Source organism: Alosa pseudoharengus, unplaced genomic scaffold (assembly GCF_046254945.1).
Source record: "Alosa pseudoharengus isolate Yale_2024_CS ecotype anadromous, Long Island Sound unplaced genomic scaffold, YU_APseudo_1.1 YU_APseudo_1.1_scf_21, whole genome shotgun sequence".
Taxonomy (NCBI): Eukaryota; Metazoa; Chordata; class Actinopteri; order Clupeiformes; family Clupeidae; genus Alosa; species Alosa pseudoharengus.
In genome coordinates, this window is record NW_027468674.1 from 28,034,579 (window position 1) to 28,062,481 (window position 27,903).

The 27,903-nt window shown below is 46.5% G+C and overlaps 1 protein-coding gene across 1 annotated transcript; it reads left to right on the forward strand.

Moving 5' to 3' along the window:
* The first annotated feature begins 318 nt into the window (after positions 1 to 318).
* shisa9a (shisa family member 9a) lies at positions 319 to 27,496 on the forward strand. Its single transcript, XM_076299004.1, has 5 exons — positions 319 to 845; positions 2,364 to 2,470; positions 22,545 to 22,673; positions 26,514 to 26,705; positions 27,288 to 27,496. Exons 1-5 carry the CDS (start codon positions 325 to 327, stop codon positions 27,494 to 27,496), a joined length of 1,158 nt encoding a protein of 385 aa, XP_076155119.1. The 5' UTR covers positions 319 to 324.
* The last annotated feature ends 407 nt before the right edge of the window (positions 27,497 to 27,903 follow it).

A 27,903-nucleotide genomic window follows, 5' to 3' on the forward strand; every position in this document is an offset into this window, starting at 1 on the left:
CACACCCGAACATCAGTCGATGAAAGAATGCGTTGGATGAAGTAGTTGTGGCGCAGCGAACGGACTGGAAGACAGACTTCTCCAAGAATACTTCTTTACGCACACAAAGGATGCGCGCGCCAGGATATGGCACTGCGAGCAGGGAGAAGATAAATAGTCCTCCAACAGAATCCTGTCAAGGGGGACTAGTTGAAAACCAACAGTGAAACGCATGGCTGTGGTCTTCTTTTTGGATTTATGTGTCTTGACCTGTAGCAATATAGGATCTCCATTTTCTTATTTTTTCCTGTTTGCTTTGCTATCGAAGATTTCCGGGGAAGCTACATGATGAGATGGACAGTCTTTCTGTTAGGCTACTTGTTGGTCAAAGTTATGGCACTGCTGTGCTCCGCGGACGGCGCACAAGGACAGGAGATGGAGGGCTTTATAATGATAACGGGGTCTAACGGCTCTAGAGATGAGGAGAACGTCGTTACAGAAGCCCCGCATTCAGAGGATAAATGCCGCGGATACTACGACGTGATGGGTCAGTGGGACCCGCCGTTCGTTTGCGAAACGAACGACTATTTGTACTGCTGTGGCACCTGTGGCTTCCGATTTTGCTGCGGGCTCAAAGAATCCCGTTTGGATCAAAGCACCTGCACAAATTATGACACTCCAAAGTGGATGTCATCTGGTCAAACTCCATATAAGAAGGCAATTCCAAGTCAGGATCGGACCAAGGACAGTACAAACTTTATTGTGTATATCATATGTGGAGTGGTTGCAATCATGGCACTTGTCGGGATATTTACAAAACTTGGACTTGAAAAGGCACATCGACCCCAAAGAGAAAATATGTCTAGGTAGGTCTCAGTCCAAGAAATGTGTCGTGCGTAAATGTGCTTTAAGGGAAGTGTGGACTAAGCATGTGTCCACTTCACGCACAGAGCGAGTGCTCGAAGAGGCGAATGAAATTGACTGTTTATGTGTGTTCCAAAGCCATTGAAAGTCAGATTGATTATCTGACAGCATAATGATAGAATACAGACACTGTCAGGGAATGTGTTGAACCCCAGTGGTAATACGTAGTCTACCTGCGGCACAGGAGGAGAAATGCTAATATTGAAAATCAGAGCGAATTCAGAGCGGTGACATGCTGCAAGGAAGCTCAGAATCTGCCACATGGATTGTGGACATTGCATTCCAGTGGTTTATTAATGAGCGTTGAGTTTATTTTATGTTAAATCCCAAATAGTCCCTAAATGGTGAACGACCGAAACACTTTGGATAGCTTAAAGAGTTAGGCAATAACTTGTATCTATCTATTCTTTTATAATTCCAAACATGCGACGGAAAGGATAAGGGATATTTGGTTTAGGTAAAATATATCAGGAGATAAGAGCTCGCTGAAAGCTATAACTGAACATGAAACGATTTAACTGTTAATTCGATGTAGGCCTATTCATGTTATGGTCCTTCACACGCACATAACCGTTTGGGGAAGCAGCATTAACCTAGATAAAGATTGGGGGTAAAATAATGAAATCACCCTTCTCATGTAGTCATTTCGTGTTATTTGTAATCACAACAAACAAATTAGTTGAAAACTAGCATCACTGCCAGTGGTCGCCATTACAGATACATAAAAACAAACACAGCAAATAATATGCTGTTTTGTTAAATCATTACATTCAAAATATTTGATTATTTGAAAAATATTCACATGAACTTCAGAGTTCAGACTGTTTACACTTAAGTGAAGCGAGAAACTCTTCCTGAGACTGATTATTGAGAACGTACCTTTCGATGCAAGTCTTGACATTTGTGTCAACATTTTTGTTTTGACTTACAGCGGCGGTTGACTTAGCCTCAGCAATTGCGTAATATCTATGTACACCTCTCCACACATCACACAAATCTCTGCCTCCACTACGCACTTCACTCGCCGTGCAGGGGCGTAGGTCTCTCATCCGGCACAGCAAGCACTTTGGTGTTATTGTAGTAGCTAACACACCGTGACCACTGGTTAAGCAACTAATTCTTTTAAATAAAGATCAGTAATATCCTCACCCTCAAACGGTGAACTGGTGAGTGTTTTGCTGATAGTCTTTTGTATTATGGATACTACCTGACACACCGGCCAGAGGAGAAAGTAGTACCATGGACAGCGACCCAGTCGAATACCAGCTTTAAGGTCTTTGGTTTAGAGAACATAGGCAAACCATATTTTTTTCACTTCCAGTTTACACTTCGGTATTTTACTTACATGTCAACATCAAAATCTGAAAGTGTACTAATCATACAACTTATAGGATTCTAAGTCATTCAGAAACATTCAACAGAATTCTGAATCACCTGACATGTTTCTTTTTCTCCCACAGAGCCGTAGCAAGCGTCATGCAGAGTGCCTGTTCAGCAGAACATGAAGGGGCCATTGCAATGCACGCCCAGCACTATGACACCATGCAAGCAAGGGCTAACAACTTACGTAAGTTTACTTTCTCTGTCATTTTGAAGCTTGTGAATCACTTTTTATAACATCCCTTTGACCATTTTCTCCAAGGACCACAAACTGAAAGCCATTTCATGTGGAGGGCAGACATGGGTCAAAGCCCTGTCAAGAAGTCAACATCATGCTCCATTCATATCAATCTGGAACCTTTTGACCTCAGTCTGAATGGATAAGCTCTTTAATACACATCACAAAAGCTACAGTTTATGAAACCGTACATTTAGTTATTTTTGGGACCGACTGACCAGACAGACAAGCCCAGCCCAGGGAAAAGCAACCAATGAGATTTCCTGTAAAAACACACCTTTCATCACCCATCTAAATAAGCCACAGAGGTTGGCTTGATAGAGTGCGTTGCTTTTGCCTCTCGTGATATAATCTGAAAATAGCATCTCAAAGCAGGACCTCCTCACATGACTCACGCCGTGCTTAAGAAACAGGAAACACCGATCCATGAAAGCTGTCTATTTTTGGCGTGACTGCGGTGGGCTGCAACTATAGCCATGTTCATAGTGGCTGTTTAAGCCATTGATGTCAGTGCTATCTAGAGCCAAGAGCAGTGAGGGTGTCTCAGCCAAGCTCCGCACCAGCTGAAATCACCAATTAGCTCCCCCTCATTGGTTAAAGAGACACTATATATAGTGGAAGCGGCTTGAGTAATGCATAGTTGAGATGAAACCTGCGTACAGTAATCGCCGGGCCCCTCCGTGGAGCTGCTTTGACACTAGTGCTTGAGAACCTCGGGGAGAGGATTGGGAGTTGTGGCTGTGTTCAAATTCCGTCCCTCGTTCACAGAGCCCTGAGTAAATAAACCAAGTCCTATGTGAGAACAATCGCCTGTGCGTGTTTGTGGAGGGACTTACACAAAATGAAAATCACAGGCCCATTTTGCTTTGAGGGATCCATTTTGGGCATTGCTGAGAAACCACGAGTGGATGAGTCCCCCCCCCCCCCCCCTTCTCCTTTCATGGCTGTATCAAATAGAAAGATTATGTCTTTCCACCGACGTGGCCATTGTGGACTTGGCAGATCACTCAGTGTTGGAAGAAGTGCCTGTTTCTTTGCAAAAAAAAAGACAGCCTTTGATTATTTAATCTCTCACACGAGGACAAAGGACGGCACTGTGTGTCTCGTTCCAAAAGCCAAGTGAAATGACAATGGCAGTTACATTTTTCTATTTGCTTGTTCCCTCACCATCCCACAGTAGGGCTTACAGTGCAGAGGACTATTCAGCACTGTTTTGAGTGTGAATCTATCCAACGAAGCGTTTGCTACCACAGCGGTGCATCATGTAGCACATAAAACAAGCAAATATCCCCGTGGACTCAACCTTTTCTCCCCCAGCCAACACCAGCGCAGCGCTGGCAATTTCTCTGGCGGTTGAAATGAATAGGCGGCGATATATATTTCCTCCAGTCGCCCCCACATCAGAATTATGATTATTAGCGTCATGGTGTCTGCTCTCTCTCAGGTCTTATTCTTCTGGTGGCTCGGGTGTAATCATCCCGAATGTTATTAACCTCCCTAACCTGATCCCCCTCTAAAGATGGGCTCCAGCAGTGTCTTGGTGCCAGGCATCGGGGATAATGATTTCCCTGGACTGTGCGGCAGACGGCAGGTAGAATGGTCAGACAGGGGGCCGTTTGCTTCTGCTCTGAGGGCTCGTCTTAATGCCCTGCCAAGCTGATTTGCATGCTGAAGCGCAACATTTTCATTTGTGTGGTTACATCTGTGGAGCTGTCTTAAGATCGGTGAACAGAAAAGTCAGTTATTGATCGAGCTGTTCTTTCAACAATGTATCGCAGTGAAGGAACAATGAATAATGTAAAGGGTGATGAAATATAGAAAATATAGAAGGAATTGGGCTGGAAGTGTTCTTTCTAATTTGGGCAGTATTTAGTGGATTCATAATGGACTATGGGCATGAACAGAAAAGAGATGGCTGAAAATAGTCCTTTTTTGACTTGAACTTATTCCATTGGACCTGTAATGAGACACAGAAGAGCATGCCAGGCTTGTTCAGGCACAATAATGTCCTTTAGAGGTAGCAAATCAAATGATGTCCTTCTGGTGTAGGCTTGCATAATGCAGTGTATACCACGGCAGGAAAACAGACACCTTCAAATGAAATCAGAGCACCTATCAGCTTCAAAACACACGCCGGTGTTTATTTAATCCACTCTCTCACCTTCACCTGAAAATGAGATGGGTGTCGAAAGGCTGGGTTTCACTGGCTCTATGTGTTTGTGTGTGTGTGTGTGTGTGTGTGTGTGTGTGAGTGCGTGTGTGTGTGTGTGTGTGTGTGTGTGTGTGTGTGTGTGTGTGTGTGTGTGTGTGTGTGTGTGAAAGAGAGTACTCACGGCGTCTCCGTGTTCGAGCTGCCCTCTTTAGCGACGCGCATTTAAAAAAGGCAGCGCGTTAGCGCCGACCCCCCCCCCCCCGTTGCCTGGGGGCCCCGTACCTGTAGGGCCCCTCCTGAGAGGGGGAGGCGATCAGATGCCACCTTTCATGTCACCCCGGCGATAGGCACGCCGTTCTGAATTCTTAAAGAGCTCGAAAAATCCCTCTCGTGAAAAAAAAGCCCGGCGCTTCAAAGCAAGAGGGGAGGATGAGTGGTGAGAGACATTATGCCAAGACGGGCCAAGTGTTTGATGGCACACATAAAATGCCAGCATACTCAAACAGCCCTTGAGTGACTGACATAGAGATGGTGCTTTTTAAAAAAAAAAAACAGCACAAAATATATTTAAAAAAGCATGCAAGGCAAAGAGGCACCACCGTAAATAGAAGATAAGTGGCAGAATCGGAGCTACATGGTGGGTGCCGAGTCGACACCGCTCCCCCTGTTATGCTCCATAGCTTTGGGGAGAGTGTTCTCAAAACAACCAGCTGAACACAAGGAAAGGTAATACTGCTCCAGTGGTCATGGGCCTTCCAGGTTGTGATCAGCTGGAGCAGGGGCACAGAGACCAAGGCGTGGGGTAGGGGTGGGAGTAGGGAAGGGTAGGGTAGGGGTGGGTAGGGTCGGGTAGGAAGGGGGTGTGGGGGCTGTGGAGTCACAGTTCACTGGAGCAAGAGACTCCATTACGGTGTCACACTGAGCCAAAAGTGAAGTGGAATGGAGAATGCATAGTAGCGCGGAGGCGTCCAATGAAATCCCTCCGAGGCTCAGAGAGCAGGGTGGTGGGGGTTGGCCAGGGTGAGGGGTGAGGGGTGGCAGTGGGGGTGGACGTGTGTGTGTGTGTGTGTGTGTGTGTGTGTGTGTGTGTGTGTGTGTGTGTGTGTGTGGAGGGGGAGTGTTGCGGAGCGTTCGAGGATAACCTGTGTGCTCGGCATAATATGATTGTTTTCGGTGAGATTCAGCCCACCGCTCGGCTGCTCGGTTGTTACTGTGAGCCTGCAGGGGCTTCGGCTCCCAGGGCTTCCACAGCCACGGCGCAAGGCAGAGAGAGGAGGGCGGGGGGGCCTGAGGAGCAGCCTCCTCGATATGTCAGCTTGTCGCTCTCGTCTAATAACACACCCCGCAAATAATACCATGGAGCACCAGCTTGGTGTAATTCTGGAGGAATTGTTCATGAATCACAAAACCGCATCAGCTGCTCATCATTCAGGGTCTATAGCCAGATTAGCCACAATAGCGAGAGAGAGAGAGAGAGAGCTCAACAACAACAGCAGCCTTGCATGTCTAAATATACCACGAACATAGAGCGAGCCTCATAGATTTGGTGTTGAATATGATTCTATGTAAAACAGCGCAGGATTGAGCATAAGGCCTGTACAGGAAAGGGACTGAGCAGGGCTCGGTCTGTACCATCAGAAAGAGAGAACATTGTACTAAGGGGATTATCCTTCCTTAGAGGCTGTTAGCTTTCCTGTCATGTCTTAAGTTTTTCGGTGCAGTAATAACTATATGTGACAGGCCATTTTTTTTTTTGGTGACAGGGGGCTTGTTGCTGACAGAAATGGTAGGCTAGCTCAGGCAGCAGCATTGTAAGACATGCTTTTGGTCTTGTTCTTTTGGCCACTGGATAAATAGCCTGCTTCTGAAAGGGAATTCATACATATTCATTGTATATATGAATTTAATTATTATATATCATATATATCTATATTATATATAATCATTTAATATATGGCTTGTGTTGTCAGCATCAGAAAAAGGTGTCAAAGCCATCAGATGCAACAGGTAGGCATAACCTGTCCTTATAAGAGATTAAACCATTTGGTATCAAAGTAGCACAAACTAGTTTGTTATCATATTCAGCAATGGTAAACTTTCTTGTGCTCAATTATCTGTCACCTGTCAATGAAAATAACACTCAACTGCTGTTTCAACCAATGCAGCTTCAGAGTTTGACATTACCAATTAAAGGACCCTAAACAAAATTACAATGCAACAATGATGTCTGCATGTCTGTGACATGCATTTATAAATACGCGAGTGTTATTTCCCACACCGAACGCGTTGGTCCCTCTCGCGTTTGTCCACGAGGGAAGGCACATGGGCGATAACGCTCCATCTCTGTCTGTCTCTCTGCCTGTTTAATTACCTAGATCCACTGTGAGCTCCTGGAGCGTTATGAGCCGGCCTATCTGTATTCAAAACTTAGCCTCACTAAAGTAATTACCTTCCTTGAGGTTATAATCTTTCTTAACATATCTGGTGATTTGAAGCATGGAAGGTCTTAATAACTAATTGCCTGTATCCCAGAGAAGCACTGACGAAGGGGAGGGGAGGGAGGAAGGGGGGTATGGGGAGACAGAAAAACCTTGGCATGAGTATCTCCCTTGTGTCTGCTAAACCCGATTCAGCGACATGTGAGGCGTGCAGAAAATGGATCGGAGTATCAGGCCTCATTGTGTGGAATGATAGCATCAAATGTGTCTCATTACTTTGAATTAAGTGCACATTCATGACTATAGAATCTGCCGGGGGGATATGGGGAGCAGGAAGAGAAGAGAGATTGCCGCCACAAAATGGCGTAACCAGGGCGCAATGTGTGCGCGTGCGTGTGTGTTTTTCCAGGCCACCCAGATTGGGGTGACAGTAATACCTAGATAAAGTTTGCCATTGTCTTCTGTTTATCTGAACTTCTCTGTTTCCACTTTGTCCCTATCACCACCCCATGCACACACACACACACACACACACACACACATACACACACCTCCTCCCACTCCAGCCCCCCCCCCTCGTTCTTTTGACGTGACAAATGAACATCGGCGGGCCTACTGTCCCCCTCCACCTCGGCGGCGTGACCTTGACTATCATTACACGGCGTGTGTGTGTCACATCCTGTTTCAAACGCGCCCGTCTCGCCACTCGGCACGTCTGTCTCTCCGTCAGCAGCGTCCACTCCAGGCCGCGATCATTGCCAGGGCTAATTGCCTTAATGTGGTTCCCCACAGAAGCCCAAGAAATCCATTAGCGCTTGTTTAGAACACCAGTGTGGCCTCGCAGCTTCCCTGGAATTGACAGGGCTTTATGGCAGTGCCATCTCTGTTCGGAAATGTCACAAAACATCTTTTTCTTGCATTCTCAAGTACCTGCAAAGCTACAGTAACAGCTTGATCAGGGCGGCTGCCTTGTTGGAGTCCCCCCCCCCGATTATGTGGTATTCCACAACTAAGACAGTGTGTCACCTCCATTATGTCTGATAGTCTTTTGTAATAAGACCAGGAGGACCTGTTGTAGAGAAATGTCTCCTCATTTCTTATCCAAGACTCTCCTTTCCCCTCCTGTCTTCCACTAGAATATTAATCACTTAATTTACAGGCAAGGAATCAAATCTCGTTTCTGACAGGTTATTATGCTGGTGAACACCGTTGCCGACGGAGTGTGTGTGTGTGTGCGTGTGCGTGTGCGCGTGTGCGTGTGTGCTTGCGTGTGTGCGTGTGTGTGTGTGTGTGTGTGTCTGTCTGTCTGAGCAGTGTAATTTTTCACATAAATCAGGTCCTCTTAAAGAAGCAGTGTTTTACAAATGGCCAGCTCTGACTGTTCCTGTTGACTTAGGTTAGTGTTCCGTATATACAAGCCATTTCCTCTCTGCTCTGAGCTGGATTCTGATCAGAAATGCCTTTGCATGCACAACTTCAAATTCCACGAAGGTCTGCCCAGGTCTGCTGAATGATTCCTACAGGACGTCACATCTCTTTGAAGATGAAGGTTCTCTGTTTAAGTTGTTGTATTTCCTTGGTAACAGCAATAGCTGTACATCTGACATCAGACCTCTGAAATGGGTCTGCAAGCACCTTTAGAATTTCAATTGAAATGAATTTCTATCAGATTTGCCATGTACTTCCAAACTCTGACTGGTGATATACTGATGTATACATTTCCTTGTTGATGATTATAAGCAGTGCTGTCTTGACCAGAGTAGACTGATTGGTCAGAGTAGCAGGCACTGGACTAGCTGATTGATTCCTATGTTATTATACACAGATCTTCTTGAAGTTGCATTCACACCAGAAATGTGAGGAGTGTCTGCATTTCTGAATCTGGCTCTGCAAGCACCACAATTTCCATACAGACCTGCCATTTACTTCAGTCTGTGCTCTGATTTTTTTTTATTGTAGCAACGTTATTTCAACATTTTGTTATGTTTTTGTGTTGGTACCTGCCACTTACTTCAGTACTCTGACTTTTTGATGGATGCCTAAATTGTACACTAAGTCTGTCTCAAGCTGTAGGTTTTTGTGTTTTTATTTTGTATTGCCTTGCTGATGAACAGGAGCAGTGCCCAGAGATGGCTACATAAGTACACCTATTGAATTTCTTCACAGATCTGCCATTTACTTCGAATTCTCAGACTAAATCTTTGATTTCTGAGTCACACATTGATTTACTTCAAGCTGGTTCTTTATTTTATTGTTCCATTTCTTAGTTTAGGCAGTGTATGGGCTGCCTCTGTTCTTGTGACCAGAGAGGCCTCTACAAAATGACATTTCACTTCTCACATTGATTCACTCTCAGGCTCTCAGGCTAGCTGTTGCTGCGGTTCTGCGAGGCTGGAGCTTCGTTGTTTTACTGTTCCTGTCTGTTTCTGACAGACATCAGAACTCAGTTTAAATGATCTCAACATTGTTTTCCGTTTTCGTAAACTGAAATTGGAATACTTTGTTGCCGAGTAAACTCAGTAGAGTTACACTAACCCCTCCAACAACTCTGTGTCCTTTTGCATACTTATTAGCTTACTCTCCCCAGAAATTGCTTCTCTGTTTGTACAAGTAAGTTTAAGAACTTGAAAGAAAATTCTGCCATACTGTGTGATTCAGTTAAGGTTTGTTGACAGAATTGCTCGACTTGAACAACACTGTTAACTCCACGGGAGGACTTGACCTCCATGCAATCAAGTAAAAGTCAAATTCCAGCAATGGGGGACACAATTGAAAGAGGGATTAGGGGTCCATTAAGCTTTGTATGAAAATCCTGATTCTTAGAAATCCCTCTTAATCCCCCACATCTTCAAGAGTTTTATTTTCAATATTTTTCCTTTTTTAAGAAAGAAAGAAAATCCCCTGTTATACTCGTACTCCTCGATGATAGCATTATAAGTTAATTTATTGAGCCTTGCTCCCTCTCCCTTTGTAGTTCGCTCGCTCCCATGCATTTGCTCTCTCTCCCTCCCTCCCTCCTCCCTCCCTCTCTTCCTTTCCTTCTCTCCTTCTCCTCTCTCACTCTCTCTTTCTTTCACACAGAAACACACACATCCACACACACTCTCGTCTACACATGGAGCTACTGTATAGATCTGTGCGCTCCAAGCTTGTGTTGTGCCACCCCCCACCCCTCCCACTTTGCCCAGGCAGGAGTCCCATCCTGACTATTGGGCCATGGCTCATGCCCCTTCAAGCGGGCAGGCAGGCTCTTTGGTTGGCTCACTGGTTGTCATGGTGCGCTAATAAAGACCACCCCCCCACCCCCCACGGGGCTAGCATGGCCACCCTGCTCCCAGGTTGGGGACGACATCGAGGAGGAACTGGCTCTGCCTTTCGCGCCCAGAGGGACAGCTTGGCGCGGCTCTGCCTCCTGGGCGGCGGCCATCTTGGATAAAGGGACATTGTGGCCATGTGAAGTGCGTCACAGGCTTGTGGGCACCGAGCGGCCTGCCGCCTCACTTGCCAGCTCCAGGGCTATTTTCGACACACAACCCCGCAATCGCCCGAGAGATCTCACCGAAACGAGAGAGACATCGCGAAAGCAGGTCGAGATTAAACACTCACATTCGGCTGCTGTGCAGGTTTGAAAAAAAAAAAAAAAACGATCACAACAATCAGCACAACAAAAGCACTTGTATTTATGTATTTACCTATAAGTCATGACCCCAGCCATGTCTTTGACTGAACGAAAACACTGCCAAAAGTCTAGACAGTGAGAAACTAATTTGTGTTGCCCACCCACTCAACCTTTTGATGCAACAGGCTCCAATGGGTTGGCAGCTCTATCTGTGTGATCTGTTCTGCTGGCCTGTGTGAAATTCTCAGTGATGGGAGGGGTGTGTGTGGGTGTGTGTGTGTGTGTGTGTGTGTGTGTGTGTGTGTGTGTGGGGGTGTGTGTGGAGGGGGGGGGGGTATGACAGTTGTTGTTTTTCCCTGTTGTCTAAAGACTGGTACAGTGTTGGTTGATGCATATGCAGTATGCAAATGTTCAGTCTGAAAATCCTCCTGGACAGTGAGCATTGGTCCTGCTGCCTTGCCTCATGAATTTTGTTTACATTACATAAGGATGGCTGTCACTTTGCAAGACATTAAAAGCTATCTGATAGACGTGAAAATTGACATAAAAAACATGGCTGAATTTTATACTGTATAATAAAGTTATTGCATCAAGGAAAAAAACATATTAGTGCACCCATCAGAATCGTACATACAGTCTGTAGATTCCAGATTCAGAATCACTGTGGAAAATACGGCCGTGATAAGGAAGGTAGAAAACAGAGCTCTTGTCCCTTAGGACCGTTCAGAGGCAAAACATGCACAAGTCTTCAAAATTCCCCCTGGCATCTTGTCGGAGAGAAAATTATAAAATACTTAACATGAAAAATGTGCGGTGCATGGAGTCCTTTTTAGTGGGGCTGGTGGATTTCCTGAACAGAAAGCATCTTGATTTATTGGAGCGGCTTCTGTCTGTCTGGAGGCCCTCTGGTGAGAGCAAGGCACAAGCTGAAGCCCTCAGGAAGTGTCCTTTCTGTCGGAGATCGGGAGGAGGTGTGTGTGTGTGTGTGTGTGTGTGTGTGTGTGTGTGTGGAGGTTTGTGTGTGTGTGTGTGTGTGGAGGTTTGTGTGTAAGGAGGTGTGTGTGTGTGTGTACGTGGTGTATGGGGTGCCTATTCCTGAGCTGGGGAGGGGGGTTGGTGGGGGTGGCTAGTGAGTGCCTGTCCAAAAAACGTATTGATCCCTCAGCTTGTCAGGCTGCCAGGGGGAAGGATCTCAGAAAGTTTTCTTCAGCTCCCTCCTCCCTGCCACCCGCCACCCCCCTCACACTCTCACTCTCTCTCTCTCTCTCTCTCTGTCTCTCTCTCTCTCTCTCTCTCTCTCTCCGAAAAAAATTCTGTTGCCTCTGAAAATCGAAGAGACACCCTACGGTGATAACTCTGTGCTTGTTTTATGTCAAATACAAATGTGCTAATTTCTGCGGAGTGCTTTGTATGCCTGCCACTCATTATGAATCAACAGCGACAATACGCCAGGGAGAGGCCGCATCGACCACACATCCACATGAAATTTTTGGGTGTGGGCGAAATTGCCGGCCAAATGAAAGCGATGGGGGACGGGGGTGAGCGAGAGCGGTCGGTTTTAAAAACAAGAGATCTCTTTGATATGGGTGCCAAACAAGCAGGGGGAATATGTCTTGTGTGTGCTGCTATTTGAGTCATGCATTTGATTTCACAACCCCCCTTCCACCCAGCTTGCTTATTGACTTTGTTTATGTATGTATTGATTTTAATCAGTGCTATTGCCTGCATCCTCCTTAGTGTCCCTCAACCACCCCCACACCCCCCCAATCCGTTTCCCCTGCTGTCTGGTTATGGGCATAGTCATCACCGTGGACACAAATAGCCCAATTCTCAGATCAACACTCCTCTCGCTGGAAGCGGCTGCATAATTCATGGCGTGTAGCCCTCTGCAATGAAGGAAATGACAGATTAATGTATTTCCAGACACACACTTTAGCGCCTCGGACCGTTTATCATTTGGCACAACAGCGATTGCAAATGATTCCCGTCTCCTGGCTTCTTGCCTCCTTGCTACATGTGGACAACAAAATTCCCTGTAATTATTAGTGAAGGATGAACATAATCATGTTGAAGGAAAGGGTCCGCAGGAATATTAATTCTCCCCCAAGTGAATTTCCTGATGGACGCTTCACCTCTCATCGATCCATCTGATTCCACAATTACAAGTGACATTTCTCAGCGGATAGTGATTGATTTAAAGTTTTTTTTTCTCCAATTCAGTCAATAATGGCTTCTTCTAGGTTCATATGAACATACAGAATCCCCCTTGACATGTAACTGTAACCGAACAGATCCACCCCGACACTGTAGGGGCTTGAAAAAAAAAAAGACATCCAAGCCCAAGACCGTGGGCACAGAACAACTCAAACATTTACATGACATTAATATTAACGGCGGCGTCAGGTAGCCAAACAAACCCGAAGCCGCAGAGAGCGATACACATACGCAAACACCGAGAACCCCTCCTGCATGATAAGGGAATGAGTGTCTCGCATGAGGACTTGACGTGTGTCCAAGTTTGTGTGTTTGTTTTGTGTGAGCTTTCCTGTTCACACTTCAAACTAATTTGGAGCAGCAGGGAGAGGGCATGGGGTCGCAAATGATAATGAGTTGTGGTGGGAGACTTGCCACCTAAATTGGGTTTTGCCGCGATGGGAAATTTTCTCTGGAGGCAGTGATTGGCATTAATTGCATAACAGGTGTTAACAGGGATGGATTTCATAATTAACCATTCTAAATGCTTCAGTAAAAGTGTGTGTGTGTTTGTGTGTCTGTGTGTGTGTGTGTGGTGTGTGCACGCTCAGAAGGTTACGTGTGTGGTGAGGTTACTCTTCCATGAGTAACTATGAGTTGGAGCATTTTGTACTTGATTCATTGGTCTTGATTTCCATATGCTAATGTGGACACTTGAAAGAAAACTGTCATGTATCAGCATCACAAACAGACCTGTATCTTTAAACACACAATGTCACTCACAAACAGACCTGTATCTTTAAACACACAATGGCGCTCACAAACAGACCTGTATCTTTAAACACACAATGTCACTCACAAACAGACCTGTATCTTTAAACACACAATGGCACTCACAAACAGACCTGTATCTTTAAACACACAATGGCACTCACAATTGATGTTCTCACACATCAACCCAGAAGGCAGGCATATTTTTGTGATTACATCTGGAAAATGGTCTCCCCACCTCCAAAACAGCATGGCCACGGAAAGCTGTGATTGCACTGATATTAGAGCATAATTTCCTTGCATCCTGCACTCTCTTAGTCTTTCTCTCCTTCCATTTCAATATCTCTCTCTCTTTCTCTCTCTCCCTCTTCATCTATCTCTCTCTCTCCCCTCTCTCTCTCTCTGTCTCTCTCTCCTGCATTGACGGCATCTCAGCATGCCTTCTGTTGGTTCATCCCACCGCCGTTGGGCTTGATGAGCGAGGAGAGAGAGAGAAAGAGAGAGAGAGAGAGAAGAGAAGGAGCTGCCCAGCTCTAAGGCTCCCCTATAGGCACTTTTGCTTAGGGGGATAAGAGGTTCCATATGGGATTTCCTCCTTTTCTTCCCTCACTCTCTCTCTCTTTCCTTTTCCTCTCTCCATCCTTCTCTCCCTCCCTCCCTTCCTTCTCTCCCTCCCCATGCAGCTCCTGTCCTCCTGTTCAGACTCAGGCCTTACTTGGCATCAGCATTTTCAGCTAAGCAGAAGGGCGTCCTTCGCTTCGGAGTGCCGTTACTCAGAGTTACGGTTGCTAAGACACTGCATAAACTCTCAGACCTCACAGCCGCCTAAAAAAAGAGATCGCAGCCTTGTACTGTAGTCCACAAATGTCATCCATATCATTATAGTGGTCTGTAGGAGTTTCACGTGTGCCATAAACATGTTTTGAGTAAACACGGAGAGAGGGCCGGGAAATCCACCTACCAGTCTGATGTAATTAGACGTTGTAATCACCAGTTCCTTTTTATTTTTGAAACAACTCACGGAATATCAATAGATCCGGCAATTATTTTTGCCACCCATTTTAGCCGGTATGGAAGCAAGCAGAGCTCTCTCTTTTCATTCAATTGTGAAATGGAAATCTATTTCCCAAAGCCTACGCTTTGACGTAGAGGATTCAATATGCTGACTGTGGTGGCTATGGTTTGTACAAAAAAGCACTTTGCGGTGTTTCGCAACATTTTCCTATTGAATGGCACCCTCCCTCTGAGCAACTCCTTTCTGTCTTCTATTTTTTTGTCATTTATATATTTGATGAGCTGCAGCAACACAACACATCTTAGTAGTCTTAATGATCAGAGGATTGTCTTTTGCTCTTATTGACCTACTGTAGGAGCCACAAAACTCATCCATAGGGGTGCATTTGTGTCAAAACAAATGAATGTCCTTCAGGATTAAATTTGCAGGGATTTCATGGAAATATTTAAGGTGTATTGCAACAGTATTCTCTCTCTTTCTCTCTCTCTCTCTCCTCTCTTCTGCACTCCTCCCTGGTGCTTGAGCACAGGTACTGTGTGAAGCAAGTCCTGTCGTAGTGTTGACTGTGGGGGCGTTTGTCAGAGATGTTACCGAATGTGAAGAAGTCAGCTTCTCAGTGGTTTACTGCCATGCTTGTGTCACTCTTACAGTACAAATTGTGTGTTAAAAAATCTCTTCTTCAGAAAGTTGATAATAAACCACATCCATGGCAGTTACTGTTTTTTGCAGCTTTGCTATGTCCAGTGTGGGCACATGAGTGAGGTCACATACTCTACAGTGCTACTGCATTGAGGCTGAAACAAACAAGCCTTGAGAGAATACACAGGTGAAGAAAAAACAAAGGAATAGAGAGAGGACAGAATGACCTTTGACAGTGTGTGTGTGTGTGTGTGTGTGTGTGTGTGTGTGTGTGTGTGTGTGTGTGTGTGTGTGTGTGTGTGTGTCTTTGCATCTTTGCAATGGTACTGATGATAGTGGTGATAAAAGTGGTTGTGCTTTGAGGCTGTTTAAGGCCGTTTGTGTGAGAGAATGTGTGTGTGTGTGTGTGTGTGTGTGTGTGTGTGTGTGTGTGTGTGTGTGTGTGTGTGTGTGTGTGTGTGTTTGTTTGTGTGTGTGTGTGTGTGTGTCTGTTGGGGCTTGGAAGGGTTATAGTGACTGTATATAACAATCCTTTCTTTCCCAACATAAAGAGCCAGAGTAAGAAGCTGAGACAGTGAGACAGAGAGCTAAGTGAGTCGGAGGAGAGGGGTGGGCAATGCCCCCCCATGCCCCCATTCCTCTCCAGCCTATTTCAAGTGGAAATCACCGGTGCGCCCGCGTGCCCTTCTCATAGCCCCCCGTCCTCTGGGGTGTGCCGCTGCCCAAATACACTCGTGCATTTTTAATGTGCCACAGAGAGGTATCTCATGGCTTTGTGTTGGCCCGCGCGGCCGTCTGTGTGCTTTGGGCTAACCTTGCTTTATGTAACCCCATGATCCGCACCGGCAGCTGCCCAAACTGGACAAATAGGAGCAAGGGATGACAAGAAATTGCTTGGTGAGAAACAAGAAGGGGGGAAAGGGAGGGGGGGAAAAAGACTAAATTGGAGCAATTTTGTGGCACAGGGGAAATCATCACAAAACCAAGAATGGGTAACAGATAGCAGACAGATAGATGGGAATGTGTTTGATTGACAGGCAAATGGAATGAGCAGATACATATGTTCTTTTTTTGTTTGTGTGTTTGTATGTATGCGCGTTGATAAGCCTTCCTCATATAATCTCTATGCGACTTATTTATTAATGTGTTTATTGAAATTGAGAGGAGGCTGCAATCTTGTTTTTGTCTGCCTGTTGTTTTGTTGCCATTGCTCAAGCCTTGCCTGCCGTTTTGGCGCGACGCAGGAACGCGGGGATGAAGAAGACTCCTCGCCAGGCCCGCGTCCGTCATTGTTCTGTCACGGTGCGCGTGATGGATGTCGCCGATAAGCACAACGACGGCTTTGTAAAGCGTTCGTGGAGAAAAAGAGAGTTTCACCCTCCATCTCCTCCCCACTCCCAAATCAGCGCCCCCTCCCCCTCCCCCTTCTCCTTTCGTCAAAAAAAGGGTGCTTGGTGCGCGCTGGAGTGACTTACTGCAATGGTGCGGATCGTGTTAAATTGTTGACACATAATTCTTTTGTTTGTGACAGGGCCAACAGTGACTTCACTCAACTGCGCAGCCTCCTTCATTCCGAGTCATTCCGAGTCCTGGCGCTGTGGCTCTGCTGTCAGACATAGCAATAATCTGCCCCAATGAGCCCATTCCAGGGTAATTGTACTCTGGTAATCCACCGAAATTTCTCTATTCCATTCCTGAACAATTACAGGGGAAAATAAACAATCAGATTTTGACTGTTTTCCTCTCTCTTTGGTTGGAAATGATTAAAGTCTTAAATCCAAGGCAATTAAATTTGTGTAATGTTTTGCTCAAATGACATGCTGATGAAATAGCAAGTCATGTTTTGTTGTAAATCCGATTGAAACACCACATTTTTTTGGAAGCACTAGATACTGAAATCTCAGGGTGACTTCCCCAACGAGGAATATTTCATGTACATTTTGAATGAGGCTTTCTGCTCGGAGTTTGTGCTTCACAGGAGAAGCAGCCTTGGATGTCTAAAGAGGGTCTTATATAAGAACTCGCATTACTCACCTAATAAAACATAGTGTTCTAGGTCGGTTCCGCGAGCAACTTGGGGGAAACGGAAGAGGGGTGAATCCCTTCTTCCTGCGGCCTGTATCGTTCAGCGATCGCTCCCTGAGTCATCTTCGTGGCTCGAGCTTGACGGGTGGGTCGACGCCCTGAGACAAAACCACGGGCAGCCACTTTGCTTGTACCTACTGACACAGGCGAGTGGGAGTCGTGCGGGCGCAGCTGGACTCTCGGTCCGTCCGGCGTGATGGATGGCCGCTTTGTGGTCCATTCCAGTGTTTACTGAGGCACGTATATTCATTTGTCCCGCTGAATGATGAGGTTGTCAGCAAAGTGATGCAAAGCCCACTGAGTGGATATGAGCAGCGGCTCATCTCCAACTGGGTTCCCCCACAACCCCCCCCCCTTCCACACACACACACCCATCGCCCCTCTCACACCCACACACACACCTGTTGCATGACATACACCTTCAGACAGCCTAAGGAAGGCAGGCTCAGGGAACGAAGACCGCTGACAAGAATCCTGGGGCCAGCTGGTGCTATCATGACTCGACCATTACTCTTAGCAGAGCTGGAGAACACTCACTTTCATCCAGCGAAACAAGGGCACTAACTGCTAAATGGACCTGGGAAATGGACAGACGGAAGTCATTAATTCAATTCAGTAGTAATGAAAACACCCTTAAAACAATGGTGGACGAGGCTACTTCATTGTTGGCTTTGGGATCAATGCTCTAGACTGGATTTTCTGAAAGGTTTATATAACCAACAGCCAATAGCTTCCTAATATCAGCCAATTATCAAATGAAGCACTTTATACAAGGCAATAGAAAATGGACTTTGATTCACTTACAGATAGTGGTTTGCCTTTATCTCATGGGCTTTCTTTTCCTCTGAAGACTGACAGGCAGGTTTTTATCAATCCCCCTTCAGCTCTTCACTCGGGCTGCAGCCATATTGACGGCCAAACAGGCTGATGTTTGGCCGTGGGATTTGAGATAAAGATTAATGTCCCCACTCATTCACCCGGGAATTAAGCAGCTGTTCAGCCGAGATTGGTGTGCGGGCGTCTCTCTCTCGCTCCTCGCACATCCCCTGCCAACCGCAGATGAACCTCTTTGTGCAATTTACACGAAGACACATCAGGCAAACAAAAAAGAGGTTCCACTATTGTTTGACGACCTGTAGAACTCCGGTTGTACCCCCCACTGATGCATATTATGGGATACGTCTGAGACTGAGAACATATTTGTCTGTATGGAGGCTCCGGTGCCACAGAACAATTAGACTTAAATGAGACGCTACGAAATCTTCACGTCTCAAGCCTTTTGATATCATCTCCCTTTTTTTTTGCGCTTGCGAGTGTGTGGAGGCATTCTGTTTAAATGGGAATATTGTTGTGGGACCCCCCCTCTGAGTCTCACTCTCACTGGTGGCTCCCGAGAAGAGAGCTGCTCGGGCAACGGCTAATGAGAGACAATGAACTGATGAGCATATGGCGTGGATAATGAGGACAACAGTGTTTGCAGCGCGCAGTCTCGCGCTCTCGCAAGTGTTCCGAGGGCCAGGGGAGAGGAGGGGAGAGGCCCTCTTTAGAATGTCCTCTGAACGTCCATGTGCCAAATGTCCACACTCTTCAGCGGTGATTGTTGTCTATGTTCGTCTGTCACTGTTTGTTTCTTCTCTACTTTCTTCTTCCTCTGGCACACCCCACCATTCCCACCAACTTGTTTTTGATGTTTTAGATTTCTTTTTCTTTCTCAAGGTTTTTCTTTTTCTTCGTCTAGTTCTGGGAAGTCACAAAGCTTCCTGTTGTCAGCCATGCCTGCAGGCAGTGCTCTCAGCGATCCATCTCGTGTGAAGCAGCCATGGAGATGCTCCCTCCTGTGTCTGCGTCGGTTGATTGGTTAGCATCGGCGTCCCTTTCCCGGAGAATGCAGTTACTATTTTTGCCCCCTTCTCCAGCTCCCACCCCCCGACTGCACGGTTGCCGCCGTGTCCTCTGTCCATTTGAGCGCTTCCGCGGTGCTCTGCCGGCGTGAGTTGACCGAGGGAGGGCCGGGCCAGTGATGCAGGGGGCTCTTTGGTGAGCCGGAGGCCAAGCTGCGGGGATTTCATAATTAGAGGAGGCTGGGGGGCGTGGTGAGCTGTGAAAGGTGACCCCAGCGTGGAGGTGTGGGGGCTGAGCTGAGGGGCTACTGGGTGCGGGAGGCTAGACAGTGGGGGCAGACACGGGGACCAGGCACCTTGACCCTTACGCCTCAGTATTCTGCAAAAATAGTCTGCCATTCACAGACACAAACACACACACACACACTCAAACACACACACACACACATACACACACACACACACACACACACACACACACACACACACACACACACAAACACAAACACTGTGAGCATTTGTGTCAAGGTCAAATCAAAACTCACACTGGGAGTTATATAAAAAAAATGTTTCTCTTACATTCTCAAAGTTATCTAAGTTTTCAAGTTCTCACTGTTCTATTCTATATATTCTATTATATTCTATTCTAGAGTATATAGATGTGAATATTTCCAAATGGGTTCAGTGTTATACACTATTATAACAATGTTATAACATTCATGTAACAATCTTGAGGATGTGATCTATCCAAAGGGAACCAATTATGTCACTGATCACCAAGTCATACGTTCAACTAAATTCTTGTACTGGACTAGTGAACAGTTGACCTACTGCAGCTAATGTAAAAAAAACATGGCAAAGCAAGGCATATCTGGAGGCTGTGTTTGAAACTAAGGGAAAGGTGGCATACACTTCCAAAGTGGAGATCAAACTAAACAGTCTGTTGAAATGAGGAGCTGAGGTGGTGTTGTCTTTCATCAGTGCGTGCAGGAAGGCTGGAAATGGAGCTCATCGATCTCGATCTGCACTCATTCGCTCGCTCACGTGGGAGACCGCCCGCACGGCACTCGAAGGCTTTGTGGCGTGCATTGCTCTGCCTGTGAAACAAACACCGAAACAGGAGCATGGCGGCGATGGAGGAAAGCGATAAGCGCGCTGTCACTAGAGCGTCTTAAGACCATTTCCAACTGAACACTTTGGGAGGAGGTTTTTTTTTTCCCACCGGCGATGAGTCAGCGACTCGAACAAAACAAAAACAAACACGAAAATACCCTGATGAGTAGAGGCAAGCCATGAGCTCCCGCCCACTTGCATGCTACATTTTTGGGATTTTTTTTCTGAAGCGAGTAGGATGGTGTGCAAAGTGAACAGCATGCACGCAAACAGGACAAAAGGGTTTGATCCAAGGACATGTAAATGTAAATGTAAATCAGGTTTATAGGCCAAGTATATTAGATATACAAGGATTTGGTCTCTGCCTTTATCCCATCCGTGAATTAATTTTTCCTACTGGGTCGGGGATCGAACCGGCAACCCTTCGGTTACAAGCCCGCACCCCTAACTAGTAGGCCACGACATGCGTCCACCAAAGCCTAGTCTCTCCTGGTGAGGTCCGTTCTGCATTCAGCCGTGCCGGTTTCGGATCGGAAAGATTTTTTTCCATCATTTCCCCTTGTCAGTTCACAGCACACACCAGCCACCAGGACAGTATGATGAATGTCTGAGCACAATTCAATCACCTTCAGTCTATTTAAAGGCCAGGGGCCTCTGAGGATAAGGCAGACTGCTAGTGCCTGTAACTATAGACTGCCATGTCACTGAATAGTCTTTATCTGACATTGCCTGGTTCAAAGGAAGCCTTCTGCTAAGTGCTTGTGTAATGACATTTGGAAGATACTGAAACTAAAGCTAAAATTAAATGACTGGTCGCATAAACTGCTATTATCTGCTATATCTCAGGTGTTCTTTGAAATTGTTCAGCCTAGTTTATGTATGTCTGAATACACCCCAGCCAAGCAGATGTCTGCACGTCTGATAGGTGTGAGTGTGTGTGTGTGTGTGTGTGTGTGTGTGTGTGTAGCGCGGGCTGATTCCAGTCTCTCTCTCTCTGTAGTCAAATGCGTGTCAGTGACCCCCTTTGCATCAGCGTGGAGCAATTAATTAGTCTCAACAGCGGTGGCACGCCAGCAGCCATGCCACACAGGTTAGGAGGCTTTCATCGTCACTCCGCGCTGACAAGCCATCATCATGAGATGAGGTCGAGGGATCCACAGGGGCACTGTACACACACACACACACATTCCCACACACACACACACACACACACACACACACACACACACAGATACAGATAGGCACTGTCATCCATGTACATTCTTACAGTCTCTCTCACAGACACACAGACTAATATAAGATAGCACCATCTCATTCATACTAGCACATTGCACACATTGACATCACTCCAATGTCTTCATATCTCTATATCATTCTTTCTCTCTCTCTCTCTCTCTCTCTCTCTCACACACACACACACACACACACACACACACACACACACATACAAAGACAGACAGACAGATACACACACACACACACACATGCACCTGCTTATACTGTACAGGCTGACAGACAAACAAACATGTCCACACCTACAAACATACACACACACACACACACACACACACACACACACACACACACACACACATGCTAGCGTATGCCGTGCATTGCACCTGTCCCTCTTCCAAGACGAAACCGAGGAAACAGGAGGCTTTTTTCTGAGTGACATTTACCCCAGCTGTGAATAAATGAGACAAGCCTGTCTCGGCGCAACAAAGGCATTGCGTTTTTTGCACCCGGCTCTGCGTGTCAGAGGGAAGTTTTCCAGCAAATCCTGCCACAGAGACACAAAGCCCTTTCAAATCACTCAAAGTTAATTTACACTTTGAAAATGATCAAGTAGTTTGCGGAGGAGACGCGGGCGCTCATGACAACACTATTTCATTGGGTTTGGGTTTTTTTTTTATTATTTTTTCTTTCTTTCTTCTTGTAATAAAAGCAATCTGTCTCAAGGGGAAAAGAGACCTGCCTGGCTATTGCAGGGGAACATTGGGAATTTGTGACAGGACCCATCTGCAATGCATTCTTCTCACATATATCACATGCATACATCCAAACACAAAAACAAAGTTAAAAAGCCTGCTTTAAAAAAAGGTGTGTGTGTATATCGGTGTGCTAACGGCTTCTCTCTTGGCTTTGTGTGTGTTCCAGAAGGCGGGCAGATCAACAACAGCGTGCCCCAGCAGCACCCGTATCCTGTGCTAAGCCAGATAGCACCCATGTATGAGCAGCAGCAGCCTGGCAAGGAGCTCAACAAATACGCCTCCCTCAAAGCTGTCGGTAAGGACCACGCGTCTTCGCGCGTTCCACGGACGGTGTGTGTGCGTGTGTGTGCGTGTGTGTGCGTGTATGTGTGTGTGTGTGTGTGTGCGTGTATGTGCGTGTGTGTGCGTGTATGTGTGTGTGTGTGTGTGTGTGTGCGTGTATGTGTGTGTGGGTGCGTGTGTGTGCGTGTATGTGTGTGTGTGTGTGCGTGTATGTGTGTGTGCGTGCGTGTGTGCGCACGCATAAAAAACAACAGTAAACAACAACAGGCCCAGCAAGCGTCCAGTAGCGGGTCGGCTCACGGCGGGACGTGCTCTGCATTTAGACGGCCACCCTCCCCGGTCCAGATTTCTCTATTTTTGAGGCAAAAAAGCGACGCGCGCTGTGAACCAGGACAATTGAAAATGGTTTTTTTGCGCTTCAGTGTTCTGTAGACCAAGTTTGATAGTCACACCCCAGATTCACTGCCATAGTTTGTTGCACACCTCTAACTGTTGAACACTTACACACATCTGCACACCTACAGTAGCTACAAAACACACACGTATGCACACACACCCACCCACAAATATGTATATAAGCATACTTTTTCTATATGTATAGTCTTTCTTAATAAGATTTCTGCTCCTGGTCTTATGGTGATTCTCATGGGCATACAAGTTAAGCTATACGTGCTCATTTATGTTTTACATCAATCTGTTTGTCTATTGCCAAGAAACTGTAGCCACAGTCACCGTGTCAGCAGAGATGGAATGACTTCCAATGACCGCCATAATCACTCATTATTCTCCCTTTGACTGGAGTTTGGGCACAGGCAGGCGTGGAGCATGTGGCCTCTGTGAGCGCATGCAGGGAGCGATTCTCTTTGCCGGGAGAAACCCTATTCATCTGCCAACCCCCATTAGAAGAGTTTTCTCTCTCTTTCTCTCTCTCTCTCTCTCTCTCTCTCTCTCTTTTCTCTTCTACTCCATCCGGCTTTTAGAAATGTGTTTCTTTACTGCTTAAACCAGCATCACAGCCACTGCCGGTTAATGTTCCGATTCTGACGGACAGACAATGCGCTTTTTAAAGACAGCGACACTCCATTATGCATGTAGCAGTCTGGCACCTTCACAACTTTTTGCCGAGCCCATTTTGTGAGGCTGATAGCATACGGACTCAGAGATTGCGGATCTGTCTGTCTGGAGATGGCGGCAGTTAGAAACTGAAGTTTCTGTGAGTTGCCACTTTCAGAGGCTCTCAATTATTATTTTTTATTTATTTAGTTTGAATGTAGCTGGCCATCTTACTGTCATTAAAAAGGAATACATTGTGTTTTTCAAAAAGCACACCACGAACTTGGCAGCCTAGTCAAGAGACCTTGGATTTCATTAAACTTCACAGAAAGCATATTTTGCTTTTTAGCAAACCTGTAATCTGCAGCTGAGTGCCGTAGCGTTTGTTTGGCCGTGGCCTTCGCTGTATTTGAACAGCTAAGGCACCGGGCGCATCCTCATTAAATATGCATGCCTCTTGACAACTTCATGCGGGAGAGAAGGAAATCTGCTGCAGCACCTGCGGGTGTTTTCAAAACAACACCTCATCATTTTTATCACCTTCGCAAGATTTTAGACAAAACTTTCTCAAAGGACTGACAAGGAAACTAAAGGAACAATCATCACTCATTTCATTTATGTTTTATATATTTTTTAATATGGAAATTCCACTTTAGATTATTACTGCTATATTCCAGGAATGAATTACACAGATGTAGGGCCATTGTGATTTATTATTTATCAAGGAACAGAAATATTAATAAGAAATGAAAGTATGGGCAAACTGAATAGAAAGTGTGTGTTTATTGTATGAATGAGTAATTCATTATTTACTGTTTCAGAAGTCATGAATAGTTGTAAATTGTCATTGCCAGGGTTGTAATCCATAATGAATGCTTTTTAAAAGTACATGCTATCCATTATGCATAGAGGCTTTAAGCAAAGTGTGACCAGTTTCTTTCTTTAATGTTGGCATAAAAACTCACCCCCCCATCCCCCCACCCGTATGCAAACTGGACACACTCCCATAAACACACAGAAACATCACACACAAAAACTGGTTCTCATACTTCACACACACACAGGCACACACACAGGCACACACACACACACACAGCTTAGAGTTTAAGAAGTGAAGAAATACTACTGTAATTTCTTGTCATCTTGTGAGGCGCTGCAAAAGATCACTAGGAGGAAACCCACTCCAGTTCTTTGCTGCTTTAGGTTTTATTTCGCGTCCTTTTGATGTAATTGCCTTTTCCCTGAGATCCCCAAAGGTATAGGATCTGCAGCCCGGGTGCAGATAAGCCACACTTCTGCCGATCAATACTTATCTCCCCCATCCCCAAATACATCTCTAAGGTCACACTATTGGATTTTCTTCCACCATGAAGAACTGGAACTCTAATAAAAGGGTGCTGTAGAAACACCGCCCCCCCCCCCCCCACAAGATATTTGGATACCACTCTTTAGAAGCCAAATCCCCAGCCAATTATTTCTGGAGTCAACGACCTGGATAGAGGGGAAAAAGACCTAACAAGTAGCTGTGATTGAGTTGATTAGTTGTGGACACGGCTGACTTTGACCCAGTGTGAAGTTATTTGCTCAGTGGTGCGCCGCATGGCTGATTTATATTTGAATTCTGTCGGTCGGAAAAAGCAAGAGTTCCGGTTTGATCGCGGCGTGTGCCGACGCGCCATTAGGCTCAGGGATTGATTCACCTGTCGGCCAAGTGAATCCTTTGCTGACGGAGACACGTCTGCATAACATCACCTCTTAGTCACCCCCCCTTCCCCTTATACACACACAACCCACCCCCTACCCCCACCCCAACACAACTCCCTCACCTTCATGTCAGCCCCCCCTCCACCCGTGATAAATAAGATTTAGCACCATGCAGTGGCGCAAAGTTTGCGAGCGTGTAAAGTTTATCTTCAAGGACAGGCTAAAAAAGCAACAGACCATCAAACACGGCCTCATCAAAGTCACGCCAGGGGGATGCTGGGGGGGGCTGCAGGCGGAGGAGTGATGACTCCACTGCGAACATGAATCACCTGGTAAAACGACACGTTCCGCGGGCCAGTCGCCACGGCGACAGCCAGGCCCCCCCCTCTCTCAGCGCAGAGATGAATGAACAGTTAAACGAGGAGATGACTGGCCTCGATAACACAGATTGAGAGAGAGAGAGAAGGAGAGAGAGAGAAGGAGAGAGGGAGAGAGGGAGACAGGGGACACACATGTAAACACTACATCTTTCGTGTGACTTGAGGTGAAAGCACCAGTTTGTCAAACAGAGTTATGTGATATTAAAAACTCCAAAAATGGCAGTGGCTCCCAAATATGTAAACAAGAGCTGGGTGTCCCGTTGTTTCTCACGGGGTGACCAGACCTGTACACCGCCGCAGCCTGGCAGCTTGACAGAGTAAAGGTCAGGGAAAGACATTTTCGTAAACAAATGTCACTGGGAATGTTGGGTCAGTAGGTCTGCACACTGTGTTGTGTCAGAGGGAATGGTCAGGTTAACGCGGTGTGGAATGTAAACTGCCAGATCACTGAGCATGAGAGATTAGTAGCCATTGGCTACACAGCTGAAGTATTCTAGAGCAGACAGCCAACAGTCACAGTCTAACCGCAACACGAGGGAGGAAAATACACAGTGTGTTCTGACACCCTGTCAGTCCTGCTCGTGAAATGAGATGGATAGTGATATTTCATGTATATTTCAAATATGTTTCTGCTAGTATACAGTTCTGATCTGTCATTGTATGATACAATATTTCTTGCTATTTCTCACTATATTTTTTCCTTTTCCTTTTGCTAGCGGATAGAGCCAATGGTGACTTCTACAACAAACGCCGCCATATGTCCGAAACAGCATCAAAGGGAAGCCTGCCCCTTCATCCCATGCGGATGGAGCTCCATGAACCCACGGCCAAGTACATCACCGAGATCCCCTGCTCCAAGCAGAATGGACAGAAGCCCAAGAGCAGCAAAGTACATGGATCTGGAGCTGGACCGGGAACAGGACAAGGACCTGGAATGGGAATGGGAATGGGAATGGGAGTAGGTTTGGGTGGAGGAGGACAAGGAATGGGGTCAGGGATGGGCCAAGGAATGGGAGGAACGTTAGGACCAAGAATGGGGTCAGGAATGGGATCTGGAATGGGAGGAACGTTAGGGCCAGGGATGGGTTCCGGAATGGGTTCTGGAATGGGTTCTGGAATGGGTTCCGGAATGGGAGGAACGTTAGGGCCGGGAATGGGGTCAGGAATGGGTCATGGAATGGGAGGAACATACGGACCGGGAATGGGGTCTGGGATGGGAGGAACTTTGGGACCTGGAATGGGGTCTGGAATGGGGTCTGGAATGGGTCAGGGGATGGGTCAGGGGATGGGTCAGAGGATGGGGCCAGGGATGAGTGGAACATTAGGACCAGGAATGGGGACTGGGATGGGAGCAGCAATGGCAGCAGGTGCAGGGATCGGAGCAGCAATGGGAGGGACATTAGGACCAGGAATGGGTTCGGGAATGGGAGGAGGCATGGGAACGGGAATGAGGTCAGGAGGGCGGTCTGGCGGCGCGTCAGGGATGCACACGCTGACCTACAGCTCCAACACCATAGCCACCCCTGGCATGCTCAAGGGCTGGGACGGGACAGAGACGGTGGGCCGGCGCAAGATCTACGGACCCCGCAAGTCGCATGCGGTGGACCAGCCGAACGAGCTCCACACTGCCCGCAGCCACCACTACCTACCGACCCAGCCCTACTTCGTCACCAACAGTAAGACGGAAGTAACCGTATGAGAAGAGGGCACCCGTGTGGTTCTCTGCAGAGAAGTACAGCAGTGTTCCCCAATGGGCCATCTGTCTCTGTCCAGGGCATATATGTGCACAGCAGCGCCTTCCAGTGGATGGGAGGGGGTGGCGGTGGGAGGCGAACATGTTTTTTTCATGGTTGTCAGTCAATGGCGTCCAGGTTGTGGAGAATAAAGAGTTAACTGTCTGTGAGAACCTTGACAAGAATCCAATTCCACAGTGTCAGTGAATTATCAACACGGATAAGGAATTATTAGAGGATTCAGTGGGATTGCCATTGACTGTATGGAAATAATTTACACAAGCAATACATAGAAATTCATAGGACCGTGTCAAAGCAATGGCAAAAATGGCAAGACTCAAAGGACTGTAACATCATGCCCGACTGTAAGGAA

What these genes read in the sequence shown, in the direction of transcription:
- shisa9a (XM_076299004.1), top strand. Translation starts at nt 325, where the DNA reads ATGATGAGATGGACAGTCTTTCTGTTAGGCTACTTGTTGGTCAAAGTT. An exon ending in AGCAAGGGCTAACAACTTAC is followed by an intron (nt 2,471 to 22,544) that starts GTAAGTTTACTT and finishes TGTGTGTTCCAG; the next exon opens with AAGGCGGGCAGATCAACAAC. An exon ending in CGCCTCCCTCAAAGCTGTCG is followed by an intron (nt 22,674 to 26,513) that starts GTAAGGACCACG and finishes TCCTTTTGCTAG; the next exon opens with CGGATAGAGCCAATGGTGAC.